Genomic DNA, 12,128 nt, shown 5'->3' with positions numbered 1-12,128 from the left:
ACTTCCGGCCCTGAGAGTCACTTCCGGGCCCGGCCACACGCTGGTCACGCGGCGTTCGGAGGGGCGATGCGGCCGCTGACCGAGGACGAGACCCGCGTCCTTTTCGAGAAGCTCGCCCGATAGTACGTGCCGGTGCCGGCGGGGGGGGGGGAGAGGGGGCTGGAGTGGGGGTCGCACTTTGCCTGGGCTGACTCGGCCGCCTCCTCCCTCCGCAGCGTGGGCGAGAACATCCAGCTGCTGGTGGACCGGCCGGACGGCACCTACTGCTTCCGCCTGCACAAGGACCGAGTCTACTACCTCAGGTGGGTGGAGAGGCCTAGGAGCCGAGGGCCCGAAGGGATGGCCGGCCCTCCGTTTGCCCCAGAGTCTGGGAGACTCCCCGGTAACTGCTCCTCCTCCGCTTTGCTTTTCAGCGAGAGGCTTCTGAAACTAGCCACCAACATCCCCCGGGGAAGCCTGGTGTCCCTGGGCACCTGCTTCGGAAAGTTCACCAAGGCCCAGAAATTCCGTCTCCACATCACCGCCCTGGATTACCTCTCCCCTTATGCCAAGGTAAAGATGGGCGGGTGCCAATTTCATTTGACTAGCAGCATTTCTCTCTGTTCCAAGGCAGGAGGCTTGGAGGAGGGGAGAGATCTTTCTCCTGCTCCAAAGGGAGAGGGCCTTGGGACAACGAGTAACACATGTTTACTGCAGCGGTCAGCCAGAAAGCAGTAAGGCCTGGCAATGAAGCAGCGATAGCTCTCTAATTCAGTGCAGGAGGCTTGAAGAGGCCGTTCCGTCATGCAAGGAGCCACTTCTTGAGGCTTTAGAGGTCAGTGGGTCCTTCTGTCTCTCTCCTGCAGTACAAAGTCTGGGTGAAGCCTGGAGCAGAGCAGTCTTTCCTTTATGGGAACCACCTCTTGAAGTCCGGTTTGGGGCGCATCACTGAGAGCACTGCGCAGTACCAAGGAGTGGTGGTGTATTCAATGGCTGATGTTCCTCTGGTGAGTTGTGGCAGGTGCTTGGATTTGCGTGGGTTCTGAGACACAGAAACGTTGCATCCTTCACTTTACCTTGTTTCCTGCAGGGATTTGGGGTGGCAGCCAAAACCACCCAGGAGTGTCGAAAAGTGGATCCCATGGCAATTGTAGTATTTCACCAAGCAGACATAGGCGAGTACATACGGCACGAAGAGACACTGACTTAATGAACTGAGCCGAATTCCTCCCAGCAGTCTTTGGCAGCAGGACACCTTAAAAGCTGCTGTGCTTTGGATTATTTGATGCCCTTTTCTGTACCCTGGAAGGACTGCTGATAGATACAACCGTTGCCCAGTCAGAAACCTTTAATATGTGACCAGTAGCTGCACATGTTAGCTGGACAACTTGTAAAACTTTTGGATGAAACCATAACTCTGTCAGAACATTTGATGTTGTATTCACATTGTTTTACTCAGGTTGAAATGCGGGAGCTGATAAAGATTCCATTTGTGTTATTTCTAGCTCTGTGAATTCACTTTTTTTTACCTTATTAGCTGGGGAGTTACAGATAGAAGATAACATCTCAAGGCAAAGAAAATTTGTTGGGAAGAATTCTGGTTGCATCTCCCCTTTTCTAGTTGGTTTATATAAGCTGTCTCAACTCCCTTGTTACAGCATAGTATACTTTTAAAATTAAATTAATATTTATTTTAGCATAGGCTGGTTATGAGCGGGGTTCCGCCACTCTGGGGCTTGGCATTGCACCCTGCTCAAGCTTCAGCACGTGGGCTTGTTGCTGGGCTGCGCGGCAAAGAGGCTCTTGAGGAAGCGGAGCTGGAGGACGCCAGAGAGCACAATGGCAACGCTCTGAGCTGCCGACCACCAGTTGATGTAGATGGAGTTGGACTGGAGAAGGTTGAAATCTACCGTTGACCTCATTCGAGCAAAGTTATAGTGGCGCCACATGTGGAAGACATGGAAAAGCAGCTTGATGGTGCTCTTCTGTTTTGGATAAGGGAAAAGAAACGGTCGGGTTCAGTTCCTGGCCCTCACCTGCTCTTTCTAGAGGACAAGGAGACCTCCCCTTTCTCCAGTGTTGTGCTATCAAACACACTTGAGGCTCAGATGCTGGAGAAACAGTTTGGGAAGCCCCATAGTGGATTTTCTACATAGGTACCTCAATTGCTTCCAGAGTGCCATTGAGTTCCGTCCTCTTGGGCTCAGTCGTTTCTAGATCAAAGCCTTCGTAGAAGACCCCAAAGTTGAGATACACTTGCACAGTCCCAAAATGGTTATATCGATTAGTCACGCATAGCTGGTAGAAGCCTGTAAGCAGGAAGAATTACACCAAGCTTCAAGGACATTTCCTGTGATACTGTCTGCCCTCAGCTGCACTGGGTAGTTGATATACAATAAATGGGCAGGCTGTGTCCCTGGTTAATATACCTGCTTTCCCTTCTAAACAGTGCTTTCCTGGCAATTGCTCAGTTTTATCTCTAAAGCACAAAAACAGAAATTGGGGGAAGGGGGTTTGGCTCTCAGAATTTTAAAAAAAGACTATATAGACTAGGATGTTTGCATTGAAAAGCTATAGGTTGGACCCCAATGGAATGTTGAGGCCACCAAGTGGAAGACTGCAGTAGGAGAGCCAGGTGCGTCTTTTCGGAAGATCTCTGGCAGGCGTCATTCCACCAGCTGTGCTTGCTGGCATCCTGGAAACTGGGGCTCCGGTGGACGTGGGGGAGGGCTGGATCTAGCTCCCTAAACCGTGACTAGGAGCCCAAGTGCTGCCTTTGTGCAAGTGTCAGGCTGGAACCAGGGTGGCCTGGCTGTGCCACGTGGCACCACAGGAAAGTGAGCCATTTAAGGACTTTGGGGCAGAGCCAAGCGTGGGGCACCTGTCTCCGGAGTCAGGAAGTTGATCTGTCCCTGCGCATTCTCGGAGGTGCCGAGGTGGAAGCCACTGGGGTCGTTCACAGTCGCCAACAAGTGCCTGTCGAAGCCAAGGCCTGAAGCCTTCTGCACCTGGAAGCGAGAGACACCACGCAAAGCCATGGCAGGGCAAGCGCCCCTGTTGCGCCCAGACGACGGGGTCTTCCTGGAGCCCGCAAAGAGGGATCAGGGGGGGCAGATGATGTATGGTGGGGGAAGAGCACCCCCCCCATCTTCCCAAGCAGAATGGAAGCTCAATGGTGCTGGGAACAGACGGTGGGATTCCTCCTGTGGGCCATGAAGAAATGCCCCCCCCCCTTCCCCTCCAGCACAAGAGGCAGAATTGAGATCCAGGCCCCCCAAACCTGCATCTCCCTGGCCTCTGCTTTGGCCCTTCCGCTCCAGCTGCTTCCCAGCACACGTTGACGGGCAGCTTTGCAGGATCCACCCCCCCCCCCCCCACTTTGCCTTGAGAAGAAGAGTTGGGTGTACAAGGGACCCTCCTCTTCCCCCACCCCCCAGGATGGCTCAATCTCTGGGCTCCACTGGGAAGGGCGACAGACGCTGGGCAGAATCCAGCCAGAAGAATCCAGAGCTTTTTGGCTGCTCACATTGGGGGCTGCCAGGAATGACTCTGCCCCACCCAACTCACAGGTCAATGGGGGGGGGGCTTCCCTCTTTGCCTCCCTCCCCCCTGGCACCCACCTGATAGCTGAAGAAGAAGGAGCCATTTTGGTGTGCAAATTGCCAGAAGCATTCGATGCTCCCTGCAGGGATGACAATGGCAAAGTCCTGCCGGTCCTTTGTGTGTGGGGGGAGAGGCTGGTGGGGGGAGCCCCGGGGCTGCTTCCACTCTTGACAGTGGGCCAGTTGCAGCCCCTGAAGCAAGCCCAGGAGCCCCACCATCTGGAAGAGGGCAGGCATGTTGGCAAACGCAGGCCAGCTGGCCATGGGCTGCCAGGAGGAACTGCAGACAACGACCTCGCAGCTGGCTGAGCTGATCATTAACTGAGCTGCTCCTGCCCAGCGCTGGGTTGCCCTGTGGCTGCCAGCTCAGGTGGAGCGACGCAGGGGAGGGGCGAGAGGGACCCCCTGGGAAGCTGTGCACCTGCCAGAGCGCAGAGGCGCTGGGACCAGAGCAGATGGCCACCTTTAGGGCCGGTCCTGGTCCAAGGGGTGAGCCTGCATTCCTGCCGCCCGCCATGTGGGACGGCCAAGGGGCTGCTGGTTCTCAGGGTGGTGGGGGAGGGCTCTTAATGGGGGTCTCGGTTGAACGGTCAGCAGGCAGGATGGAGCTTCCAGGCTGCCCGTCCATTGCAAAGGAGGGCTCAAAAGCAGAAATGGCCAAGATGGCGCTAGGCTTCGCTATACAACTAATTTTTTTTAACACCTTATCTTGGCCTTTCCTTTCTTCCTTTCCCCTTGGGAAAAGGAAAATAACCTATATGTGTTTACATATGTAAACTTCCCTGGCCTGAAGGACACGTCGTTTCCAAAGAATTCTGGCCAGATCACGGGAGGGAGAGAATAAGGCTGACTTTATACACCTGATTGTTTGGAGCATAAGACACGTTTGTCCCCGAAGAACATGGAAAGGTCAGTGCGTCATACACTGAATACAGCAATTTTTTGCCTCGCAAAGCCTCCCTATCCCATGTTTGCAAACCATGGGGGCGTTTTTCGCAAAAATTGAATAGGCAGAGGGTTTGGGAGGCCTACAGTGTGCTCCTGGGAGCTAGGGGAAGGCAAAAACACCTTCAGTTGTTCTCCACACGGAAAAATGGCCCATTTTTTGCAAAAATTGGCGTTTTTGCTTCCCCTAGCCCCCAGCAGGCCTCCCAAACCCTCTGCCCACCCCACGTTTGCAAAAAAAGACCCCAGGGCACGCATAGGGCTTGGGAGGCTTACAGTGCTTCTCTGGCTGGGGTGGACAAAACCCTTTTTTAAACTTACTTACGTCTTTGAAATCTTGGTGCGTCCCATACACTGGTGTGTCTGTCTGAAAACTACGGCAGCTATTAAAGACAGAATGAACCCCTTTCACTGGCGGGGGAGCCTCTGCCTACAACCAGATAAAATGCTGCCAACAAGAGGGGTCTGCCCCATGCCACTCCAGCGACTTCTTCTCCCATCTGGGAACGTCAAGCACATTAACCATAGCTCAGCCTGCCCTGCCACATCACACAAACACCTTTTGCTGGAAGGCCCAGTTTACAATGGGGGAATATATATACACGTAACTATATTTACAGCAGCACGAAGCTTATAACTTCAGCCTGATGATGGTGAATGTGATTTCACCGAAACGTCGCTCAAAATATTACACGGGGCAAAACCCGAACTCAGAACAATCTACACACACACACACACACACATATATATATAGGCATATGTATTCCATTTTCATTAACTTGCTTTGGTCATGTTGATATGCAGTTGTTCCACCCATTCATTTGCCTTCCTTCTCGAAGGACTTGATTTGCTGCCGATTGATGTCCTGATTGCTATAAAACAAACTCCCCTCACTGCAAATTAGTCAATACAAACGTTTTATTCTTTAATTTACATAATGTATTTAACAAACAGCCAACTCAACACATTCGAGGTATATGTATATATATATATATATATACAGGCATATATTCCGTTTTCATTAACTTGCTTTGGTCACGTTGATATGCAGTTGTTCCACCCTCTTGAAGGACTTGATTTGCTGCCGATTGATGTCCTGATTGCTATACAACAAGCTCCCCTCACCGCGAATTACTCAACACAAACGTTTTATTCTTTAATTTACATAACGTATTAATTTACATAACGTATTTAACAAACAGCCAACTCAACACATTCGAGGTGCCTTGTGCCCTCAACTTCAGCTTAGCCCCAGTTTCTTCATTGTTCTCCAGCGGTCCTTGATCATCACAGTGGTGCGATTCTTAAAAGGATAATTTTGAGAAATCTCTTTCCAATTCCCTTCTCCAAACTTCTCCACCCCTTTCTTGATCCACCTACTTTCTTCCGAAGTCCACTACAAAAGGAACAATGGAAACCCCCCCCATGAATATGCAAGAATGGCAAACCTCATTTGCAGCTTAATTCTTCTGCTAAACAGAAATTAATAAAAATATAGAAAATGGAACATAAAAATTCTCAGGGAACTCTATGTGCCCGTAATAGTTTTAATTTTATATTGGCTTTGCCAATTCTGAGGCAGCTGAAAGAGCTTGAAAGGGTCGCGGCCACAGCAGAGCCCACCCTAGCAGTGACAATAATTATCTAGATTGTCTAATTATTTTTAGAGAGAAGAAATGATGAGCAACGAGCAATTTGCTTCATTTCAAAAAGTCTTTGTTTGGGTTAAGTTGTATTACCTTCTTTTTAGTCCCAGAAGTGTTGGTGCCAAGTGACGCCCTTGATTCTGAAAAAAATGAAAAATGGGCGATGCCTTCCAGGTGCCGAGAGGCTGAAACACCCCCCCCCTTGAAGGGCCCCCCTTCTCCCACTCCAAGGCTTCAGCTGTCCCCCTTTGGCAACCTCCATTCCCCCTCGCTGAAACCAGCAAGCAGAGGGTGCCTGGTGAAGGTGGTCTTTTTGCTGAGGCACCAAACATGAGATCCACAGGAGGTTCGCCCAGACGTCTCCACTCACCCTGGTCCATGAAGATCTCGTCCTCATCGCTCCAGGATTCCTTCTCTTCATGCAGAACGGGAAGAGACGCTTGCCCTGCCTTCCTAAAGTAGAAAAAGGCCCACGGCAGCGTGAGATATTTTCAGCCACAGGGGCCCACGTCAGCACATGTCCAAGAAGAATGGGCCCTCAGTGCCGCTACATCCAAGACTGCAGCTGTGCCACCCGGGAGGCCTGAGGGAGTCGCCATACCTGGAACCTGGTGGCAGCGTACGTGGGGGCGTGTCTTCGCCCTGGGATGGCTGGGGTGGCACAGTCCCAGGTGGCTTTGCAGGGGGGTTCCTGCCATCTTCCCCCTCTGCGGATGACAGTACGTTGCTTACAGGGGAATCGTCCCCCATATTCTCCACGACCAGGACAGCCTGGACAGAGATGTCTCCCGTCTTCTGGCGCTTGGCTCTGGGGGAGGTGGAAGGCAGGAGTGGCCGGGAATACATCCAATCAGTCTTGTCCAGTTGCGAGAAGGCCTCCTCGGGGTCTGGGGCATCATAGAGACTCTTGAATGCTTCTCTCAGCACAGAAAGCACGTAGAAAGCCGGCTTCAGGCTTGAGGCCCTGCAAAACACAGCAGCCACCTCAGAAGCATGCTTGGAAGTCCAGGTGAGGCCACTCCTGTGCCCCCTTCGCCAGGGGGAAATTAAAATGCCCAGGAAAGAGAGCAAAGACAACGATCAAGGAAGCATCTACTTGTGGCAAAACTGCTGGTCTGCCAGAGCAACTCCCCAAGTGCCATTCCATGAAGCCTGGAAGACCTACTGGCTACCAGCACCACAGTGGCCCAAAGCAGACGTAGTAACAGAAGGACCACAGTCGCATTCATCCCCCACCGTTGCATCTCCTGCTTTGCTGCACTGCAAGATCCTTCGCCTCCCAACCAGCGGATGGGGGCCACAAACACAGGCAGGGCACAGACTAAAAGGTCAAGGGACCCGCCTGGATTTTATTCCGCTGGCTGTTGCCAACTACAGGGCAGGGCAGAGACGGAGGGAGGCCCAAGGCAGCTTGGCAGTGTTCATTAGATCCTACTGTTAGGGAAACGGCCTTTTACAAGCCACGTGAGTCTCTCCTCTCTGTTGCAGCTGTTCAATTGTAAAGATTTGATGCCCTGCTTTAAAGCAACTTCAAATGTGGTTTAAATCACCCACCCCCCAAATTAAAAGACCTCCACAATTTAAATGTTCACTTATATTAATAGAGTTCCCTGAACCAACATGTTTGCTCCGACGTCCCTTTGCCTAATATTTGCAGTCTGCAGCCCTTGCTACCTGGACTCTCAAGCCAGAGAAGACTTACTGAGTGGAGTCGTCAGAAGCTGAAGACACGGGGGCCACGGCAGCAGGCTCTGCTGTCCCTGTCGCTCCGTCCACCGGTGGGGACGCTTTGGTGGGCTCACTGGCTGCCGGCAAGCAGCCCAAAACGTCACCTGGTGCTGGCAAAGATTTTGCTGCTGTTCCTCCGATTCCTCCTGCCTGTGAAGACGACTGCCTGAGTTGCCCTGGTTTTTCTCCACTTGCTGTCCCAGGGGTCGTCGGGGCCTTTGGTGCAGCCCCTGAAGCAGCCATTTCCTCCTTGCTAGCTCCTCCTGCTGTGCTCCTCTTGGACTCCAGACGTTCAGTGCAATGCTTTTTTGCCATCTTAAATAAAAAGCACGAGTCACCACAGGAATCCTAATATGATACAGAATCCAGAGACAGGCTGTAGTTGCTTTTCACACACACAAAACTATTACCAACACCCCCACCCCCCGCTGAACTCATATCTATCTTAATATTTTGCCATTGGTATAACTTACAATTATTGCTGTTCTTAAATCTCTATCACCCGGTTTGATTTCTACTGCTGTATTTGTAGCCCTATGTGGCCACTGAAGTAATGATCAAATCATTAAGGCCAAACGTGATCCCAAACCAACACTCACCGTTAAGAGAAATGGCTCAGAATCGTCCAAGTAAGTTTCAAAGAACAGAAGAATCCGCTGCTGGAAAGCTTTGTAGGAGAACTGAGAGATGACTGGATGAGAAAAATTTTTCTCTTGGATGGCACGAAGCAAAAGAGCCTTCATTTCCTAGCCAAGGAAAAGCAGCAGAGATCCACATCTTTGCAAAGGCCTAGAAGGGATACTACTCTAATAGCCCCGTAGAGCAGTCAAGAGCCTGCTCTCTTCTATTATCCAAAACATTCACCTTGCAGCCTGGGTCCATTGACAAGTGTTCCCTTAAGATTCTGCTGGCTTGTTCCAATTGTTTGTTCCTAATACAGATGACAACAGCCTGAAGCAAAAAAACAAAAATGCTAGCACTTTTTGCAGCTTTCTAAACAGTGTTTTCTGAAAAGGTTTCACATGCCCCCAGCTAAACCCTTTCTCCAATTCCATGCTCCATGATGGAAAACAAGTGGAGATTGGGCTGTGGCAGCTCCCCTGCTTCTATTTTAGGAGTCTTTCTCTCAACATCCCAGGCCTGCTCCTCCCTTGTGTTTTCATCATCTGACAGCATCCAGCCTTCCTATTCTTTTCTCAAGGTACAAGAGTATTGTGGCTATTAGATCTATGCAAAACAAGTCAGGAACATTTGTAAATATAGTCTACATTCAGTTTTGGATTGGAAAAAAACAGAAAGGGGAAGCATTGCTTTTTTAGTGGGTGGTACTATATTCCTTCTAAAACAAATCCCACAGTGTGTCTCCCCCTTCTGCTTAAAAAGAGTGACCACCATCACCACTGAAATTAGTGTTGACAGGAAAGAGTCATCCTTACAGCCTGCTTTATTCTTGTCTTTAATTGTTCCGTTATTTCCATACTGATGTGGCATTTCTCTCTGAGGTCCTCCAGAAGGACAAGCACTTTTTCAAGAGGCGTGAGGTCAGTTTCTGGATCAATGCTCCAATCTAAAGACAGTGAGAGAGAGAGAGAGAGAGAGAGAGAGAGAGAGAGAGAGAGAGAAGGCTTGACTAAATGGAATGTACATTTTGGAAGCACACATGCATTGTTCAGTTGCTTTATGAATATTATTAAAATAACCCTTTTTTAAAAACAATACAACATACAATTTATTTATTTATTATTTGGATTTGTATGCCGCCCCTCTCCGCCCCTCCCCAATCCTGCAATTGAAAGAGATCACTGAGACCCCCACACTCCATCTCCTCTTCAATGCAGACAGTCCTGAGAAGTGGTTGTCCAATCTCAGCAGAGCATGACCTGCATATAGGAAGAAATTCACTACCACCCCCTCAGACGCTGGTTCTAATGTTCAGGGATTCTTATTGTTACGGAGACTTTCTTTAAAATCTTTATATAGGCTCCCATCTTATAACCAACTCTGGGCAGCTCCAATCAAAAACCAGACTTTGAGGAATCCTTGGGGTCCCCTGAGCTCGGCCATTGCACAGATTTCATTCCCAAACAAGGTCATCAGTGCTATGAGCCTTGCAAGCAAACCCAGCCCAGAGAGCACCAAGGGGCCCCTCATTTCTACACCCACATCCTTCACCGGAGAGCTCCTGCACGTGCACCGACATCGTTTTCCGTCGGTTTAACACAATTATTCCCTGGCTTGGATTCTAGGTCTTTGCTCGCCAATCTCCTCGTCCCGTCAGGTCGTGCAGCCTCTCTCTCTCTCTCTCCCCGTGATGAGACGGTTCTAGCCCCGCCGCCCCCGCTCACCTTTCTCCACCCGGGACAGGATCTGCAGGATCCGCAGCTGCATCCGGAACGGCTCCTCCAGGGCCACCGGGCGCGCCAGGATGCCTGGGGAACAAGCGGAGACGGTCAGACGACCCCAGCCAGGCCCCCGCCGCCGTCCCCCCCCCCCCCCCGCTGCCGCCGCGGCCCTACCGTTCACGATGACGCACAGCTCCCGGAACTCCCGGGTGTTCCCGGCCCGGAAGGCCCGCAAGGCCCGTTGGCCGTAGAAGAGGATGGTCCAGAGGTTGGCCTGCGACTCCGCCTCCAGATCCAGCCTCCGCGCCTCCACCGCTTTCTCGGCCGCCGAAGCGCCCTCCGCAGCCATTCCTGCCGACATGACGTCACTCGCGCGCCGGAATTACGGCAGAAAGCCTTTTCCCGCGCGCCTCCCGCCACAGGACCAGATCTCCCAGAGTGCTTCGCGGCGTCCTCCGGGACGCAAGCGCAGTGAGCGCCTGAATGCGCCCCGCCCGGTTGCGCGGGAGGCGCCACAGAGGAGCCAAGACTCCCGCGGGAGCCCTGACGGGGCGGCCGCTTCCCTGCTGGCGCGCCTGGGCCCCTCCCGGAGCACGGCCGGGGGCGCGGGACGCTCCTCTCGAAGGCCCGGCGGAGCTCCCGCGGGCCCTTCGGTGCAGGCCTCGCCCCCTTCCCCCTGCGCACCGTCGGGCCCGCGGCCAGGTCAGGGCGTCCAGTGGGGGGCGCTGCTTGTTCTGCGCCCGGCCAGGAAGAGGCTCGCGGGCGCTCTGGCCGGGCCACCTTCCCCGCTGGGGCTGCTCCCCTGGCCGGGAAGCCTTCAGCCGGCGCGCGCGCGCGTCCCGCTCCGGCTTCCCTCTCTGACCGGCGCGGCTAGGCGCTGGGAGGAGGCGGGGAAGGGAAGGGAAAGGAAGGGGGCTCTTGGGGCCGGTTGACCCCTGCTGCTCCTTCCCAGGTTTGCTCGCTTGGGAGCAAGAGGCGCCGTGTTCCCCCGAGGGCACGTTCTGCCCATGTCATAAAACTCGTTCCACAAACCTGTTTCTGTGCCCAAGGTGAACCAGTTGCCTTTGTGAGCCATTGCACCATTTTATAAAGGGAACGGAATGCTGCCCCCATTTTTTCAGTTCCCTCAATGTTACATAATTGGGGGGAGGGGGAGCTGAGTGAGGCCTTCCCCTTTGGCAGCAGATTCTTCTGCAGATAAGGACTGCACCGGACAGAGGGGCAGGGGTGTCCCCCCCCCCAGGTTATATAGTCTTGCGGATACTAATAGTATCAGGATAGTAAGCAAGTAAAATCTTATAATTTCACACACACACCGGAAAGCTTGCCCATCTTATTCTGATCTGATACATACAATGTATGTCCATAGGATAATACAGTCCAATAATTGGTAGATGCTTGAAAAATCACACTGGCATTTTTAAACTGTTATGACTTCAAGATATTAAACTGAAGCAGGACAACTATGGTGCAGACAGACCTTTAACAGATGTCAGTGTTCCCCCATCATTTACACTTTCAACAGAACCACCTTATTGCTGGGCAGGCTCTGTGGTTCTGCAAACTCCCACCATCACAGAGTCACCTTTGTACCCAGTGGCTATTCAAGGAAAGGAAGTGGGAGTGAATTCCTTGAGCGTCTCCTGGGCATTACGGAAACCCCCTCCTAAGGAGGAGGCGGAAATGCCAGCAAACCATTAAGAGGGCAAGTGGAAAACAAGGGAAAGTGAGCAGAGGCACTTTCCTGCCATTTAGGAAACAGGATAGCATTTAAAAAGAGGAAGTTGGTTTTTCACCTTTCACCCTACAAGTACCAGATGCTGAGTTTACATTGTGGGGATTATCAAGCAGCTCAACTCTGGTCAAAGTTAATATTTCCACTAAAT

The 12,128-nt window shown here is 52.0% G+C and overlaps 3 protein-coding genes across 7 annotated transcripts; 1 reads left to right on the top strand and 2 right to left on the bottom strand.

The window, feature by feature from the left end:
* The first annotated feature begins 8 nt into the window (after nt 1–8).
* NIP7 (nucleolar pre-rRNA processing protein NIP7) lies at nt 9–1,477 on the top strand. 2 transcript variants are annotated; one of them, XM_070761725.1, is made up of 5 exons: nt 9–122; nt 216–302; nt 414–552; nt 846–986; nt 1,070–1,477. In XM_070761725.1, the coding sequence occupies exons 1-5, from the start codon at nt 67–69 to the stop codon at nt 1,187–1,189; spliced, it is 543 nt and encodes a 180-aa protein (XP_070617826.1). In that variant the 5' UTR covers nt 9–66; the 3' UTR covers nt 1,190–1,477. The 2 variants fall into 2 exon arrangements, with proteins under 2 accessions (XP_070617826.1, XP_070617827.1); XM_070761726.1 differs by having other exon boundaries at nt 14–111; nt 229–302.
* A 187-nt stretch (nt 1,478–1,664) lies between these two features.
* TMED6 (transmembrane p24 trafficking protein 6) lies at nt 1,665–3,882 on the bottom strand. Its single transcript, XM_070761724.1, has 4 exons — nt 3,600–3,882; nt 2,861–2,987; nt 2,140–2,288; nt 1,665–1,964 (listed from the first exon to the last, which is right to left on the bottom strand). The coding sequence occupies exons 1-4, from the start codon at nt 3,843–3,845 to the stop codon at nt 1,740–1,742; spliced, it is 747 nt and encodes a 248-aa protein (XP_070617825.1). The 5' UTR covers nt 3,846–3,882; the 3' UTR covers nt 1,665–1,739.
* A 1,544-nt stretch (nt 3,883–5,426) lies between these two features.
* On the bottom strand, nt 5,427–10,919 carry TERF2 (telomeric repeat binding factor 2). 4 transcript variants are annotated; one of them, XM_070761718.1, is made up of 11 exons: nt 10,417–10,919; nt 10,246–10,329; nt 9,337–9,467; nt 8,765–8,851; nt 8,500–8,646; nt 7,875–8,248; nt 6,774–7,136; nt 6,543–6,625; nt 6,266–6,312; nt 5,907–5,922; nt 5,427–5,829 (listed from the first exon to the last, which is right to left on the bottom strand). In XM_070761718.1, exons 1-11 carry the CDS (start codon nt 10,601–10,603, stop codon nt 5,705–5,707), a joined length of 1,644 nt encoding a protein of 547 aa, XP_070617819.1. In that variant the 5' UTR covers nt 10,604–10,919; the 3' UTR covers nt 5,427–5,704. The 4 variants fall into 4 exon arrangements, with proteins under 4 accessions (XP_070617819.1, XP_070617821.1, XP_070617818.1 ...); XM_070761720.1 differs by having other exon boundaries at nt 7,875–8,215; XM_070761717.1 differs by having other exon boundaries at nt 5,427–5,922.
* Nucleotides 10,920–12,128: the final 1,209 nt, after the last annotated feature.

The sequence above is a fragment of the Erythrolamprus reginae genome, chromosome 9 (assembly GCF_031021105.1).
Source record: "Erythrolamprus reginae isolate rEryReg1 chromosome 9, rEryReg1.hap1, whole genome shotgun sequence".
Classification (NCBI taxonomy): Eukaryota; Metazoa; Chordata; class Lepidosauria; order Squamata; family Dipsadidae; genus Erythrolamprus; species Erythrolamprus reginae.
Note: the sequence above shows the minus strand (reverse complement) of the source record. Positions and strands in the feature narration are given on the sequence as shown.